The sequence below is a fragment of the Palaemon carinicauda genome, chromosome 16, assembly GCF_036898095.1.
Source record: "Palaemon carinicauda isolate YSFRI2023 chromosome 16, ASM3689809v2, whole genome shotgun sequence".
Lineage (NCBI taxonomy): Eukaryota > Metazoa > Arthropoda > Malacostraca > Decapoda > Palaemonidae > Palaemon > Palaemon carinicauda.
The window spans coordinates 16,597,734-16,601,630 of record NC_090740.1 but is presented as its reverse complement, the minus strand read 5'-3'; the positions used below and the strand labels follow the sequence as shown (position 1 = coordinate 16,601,630).

The 3,897-nt window shown below is 36.4% G+C and overlaps 1 protein-coding gene across 1 annotated transcript in view; it reads left to right on the top strand.

Annotated features, from left to right (window-relative positions):
• Positions 1-2,369, top strand: part of LOC137655154 (uncharacterized) — a 3,034-nt gene extending 665 nt beyond the window's left edge. The window contains exon 2 of the mRNA XM_068389034.1: positions 648-2,369. Coding sequence (XP_068245135.1) covers positions 648-2,369 — 1,722 coding nt within the window. The remainder of the gene's footprint in view (positions 1-647) is intronic.
• Positions 2,370-3,897: the final 1,528 nt, after the last annotated feature.

The following is a 3,897-nucleotide window of genomic DNA, read 5'->3' as shown; positions in this document are numbered from 1 at the left end:
AAAACTTGCTAGTATGTAAGGCAGTGGTCTCGCCAAGTAAACAATAAAATACCTATATCACTTTGGTTCTGATTTCTAGTAGGGCTTCTGGGGGCCTGATTGATAGCGACTTTATCTTTCATTTGGAGACACTGAGGTTCGATCCATATGTGAGGTGAATCTTTATTCCTAATGAACATGATATTTGGTTGCTTTTCATCTTATATATATATATATATATATATATATATATATATATATATATATATATATATACATACATATATATATATATATATATATATATATATATATATATATATATATATACATATATATATATAGGTATATATATACATATATATACACACACACACACACACATATATATATATATATATATATATATATATATATATATATATATAAGGTGTCTAGCAAGATATGATGGTGTAATGGAATCAGTTTTATAATAATTTGATAATTTTGATAGGCCCAATAAGTTTCACATATGATTGTTTGATATGTAGTTATTTGATTTATGTCATTAATGATAAAAGAGATCAAATTTATAAATTGAAATTAACTAGACTGTTTTCAGATAACAAATTATCTAGATTTGCAACTGTACAAAAACAGAGTCAAATGAAGAGCCGTTTGTTTTTCAGGTTATTGGCCTCTTGGTGGCTGCCGCTTGCGCTACTCAGATTGAGAAGCGAGAGGCGGAACCTGGTTATAGTGGTCCTGGCCATATGACTCACCACCATCGTCCAGCTTATGGCAACGCTTACTCCCATCATCACAAGCGATCTGCTGATCCTGAACCTGAAATTGAAAAGAGAGAGGCAGAGCCAGGTTATAGCAGTCCTGGCCATGTGACTCACCATCATCGTCCAGCTTATGGCAACGCTTACTCCCATCATCACAAGCGATCTGCTGATCCTGAACCTGAAATTGAAAAGAGAGAGGCAGAGCCAGGTCATAGCGGTCATGGCCATGTGACTCACCATCATCGTCCAGCTTATGGTAATGTTTACTCCCATCCCCATCACAAGCGTTCCGCTGATCCTGAACCTGAAATTGAAAAGAGAGAGGCAGAGCCATGTTATAGTGGTCCTGGCCATGTGACTCACCATCATCGTCCAGCTTATGGCAACGCTTACTCCCATCATCACAAGCGATCTGCTGATCCTGAACCTGAAATTGAAAAGAGAGAGGCAGAGCCAGATCATAGCGGTCATGGCCATGTGACTCACCATCATCGTCCAGCTTATGGCAACGCTTACTCCCATCATCACAAGCGATCTGCTGATCCTGAACCTGAAATTGAAAAGAGAGAGGCAGAGCCAGATCATAGCGGTCATGGCCATGTGACTCACCATCATCGTCCAGCTTATGGCAACGCTTACTCCCATTATCACAAGCGATCTGCTGATCCTGAACCTGAAATTGAAAAGAGAGAGGCAGAGCCAGATCATAGCGGTCATGGCCATGTGACTCACCATCATCGTCCAGCTTATGGCAACGCTTACTCCTATTATCACAAGCGATCTGCTGATCCTGAACCTGAAATTGAAAAGAGAGAGGCAGAGCCAGATCATAGCGGTCATGGCCATGTGACTCACCATCATCGTCCAGCTTATGGCAACGCTTACTCCCATCATCACAAGCGATCTGCTGATCCTGAACCTGAAATTGAAAAGAGAGAGGCAGAGCCAGATCATAGCGGTCATGGCCATGTGACTCACCATCATCGTCCAGCTTATGGCAACGCTTACTCCCATTATCACAAGCGATCTGCTGATCCTGAACCTGAAATTGAAAAGAGAGAGGCAGAGCCAGATCATAGCGGTCATGGCCATGTGACTCACCATCATCGTCCAGCTTATGGCAACGCTTACTCCCATCATCACAAGCGATCTGCTGATCCTGAACCTGAAATTGTAAAGAGAGAGGCAGAGCCAGATCATAGCGGTCATGGCCATGTGACTCACCATCATCGTCCAGCTTATGGCAACGCTTACTCCTATTATCACAAGCGATCTGCTGATCCTGAACCTGAAATTGAAAAGAGAGAGGCAGAGCCAGATCATAGCGGTCATGGCCATGTGACTCACCATCATCGTCCAGCTTATGGCAACGCTTACTCCCATCATCACAAGCGATCTGCTGATCCTGAACCTGAAATTGAAAAGAGAGAGGCAGAGCCAGATCATAGCGGTCCTGGCCATGTGACTCACCATCATCGTCCAGCTTATGGTAATGTTTATTCTCATCTAAATCATAAGAGATCTGCTGATGCTGAGCCTTCTAATGGCTATAGTCAACAGTATTTTACACCAGTCTACCAGAGGCCATCTTATAGTCTCAGCTATGGTGGACATCATTAAGCTACCTAGAACCTATTGCTGAATCCTATTCGTTGACTTATGAGTGTTTCATTTTTCGAAATATAGAATGCATATAACATATGAAATTGTTTATCTTTTCCTTTGATTATTATTATGATTTTACTTAAATTACTTGATCAGTTTTTAAATAATGATATTGATATACTTTTGAATGAGACATATGCCTTTACTTAAAAATCTTTAATTTGATTTAATATCACTATGCCTCTTTCTACCTTCCCGAGACTAAAAAGGGTTAAGAGGTCATGCCTTGTAAAAAGAAAATAATTATCAACTGGCTGATAAAATGTTCACCATTTTTAAGTAAGCAAGTGAATATTACCATGTCGATCTGGATATACAATACTTGAATCTTAAAATGCTGCAGTACTACTGGCTACTCCATGTTGGAGTGAAAGAAGCTTTCATATATGTTGAAATGAAAAAGAAAAAACAGAGAGAGAGAGAGAGAGAGAGAGAGAGAGAGAGAGAGAGAGAGAGAGAGAGAGAGAGAGCTGTTTAACTCGTGTGGTTTGTGTGGTAATGCCTTATGCGATGTCACCTCCCATAAGTCTCAAACTGCAGTTGCCATTTGTCACAGTGTCTGATATAGATATATCTTTTGTAAATATAGAAATTATGAAGTACATGTACTTGCATTTTTATAGTTTTTTATAAGTAAAGAGAAACAAAATGAGTCTCCTTGAAGGAACGGTCTAAGAAGTTTATATGGATGAATGATATGAAGGATAGCTTTCTCTAAGTTAATTTTTATGGTATAGAAATGTCGATTGTAAATTATTGATAATCGGGTTAAAACATTATTCTATAAAACCAAAAATCCCTTCAATTTAATTTTCTTATACATTTAAAACATTTAGTTTAACTGTATATTGAAAAAAAGGATTAAAAGAAATATATTGTATGAATCGTTTAGGTAACAACAAATGCAGGTATTTTAAGGTTTTTTGTTTACCATTCATTCTCAGACCATAGTTTTTTGTAAGAAATATAAGCATTGAAATTCTCTATAACTTATCCATGTATCGCGACATTGACATTTTGTTCGTCTATTGGGTTCCCAAAGAAAAAATCGTGTAGGCTTCTTTTGTTCATTTAGATTCACCGCTAAATTTCAGCTTACTAATGATATTTCCGGGGTTTTGGTGCATTTTCGCTCCCACGACTGTATGTGTTACGTGCTACTGATGAGCATTTCACACCAAAGTTGATGAATTGGCAATAAGAGAAGAGATTCACAATAAGGGTGGTCTTGATTTCACTCTAAAGACACTTATTGAAAAGGTTTTAATGTTGAATGTTATATATATATATATATATATATATATATATATATATATATATATATATTATATACTGTATATATATATGTATATATATTATATACTGTATATATATATATATTTATATATATATAATATATATATATATATATATATATATATATATATATATATACATATAAATATATATATATATATATATATATATATATATATATATATAT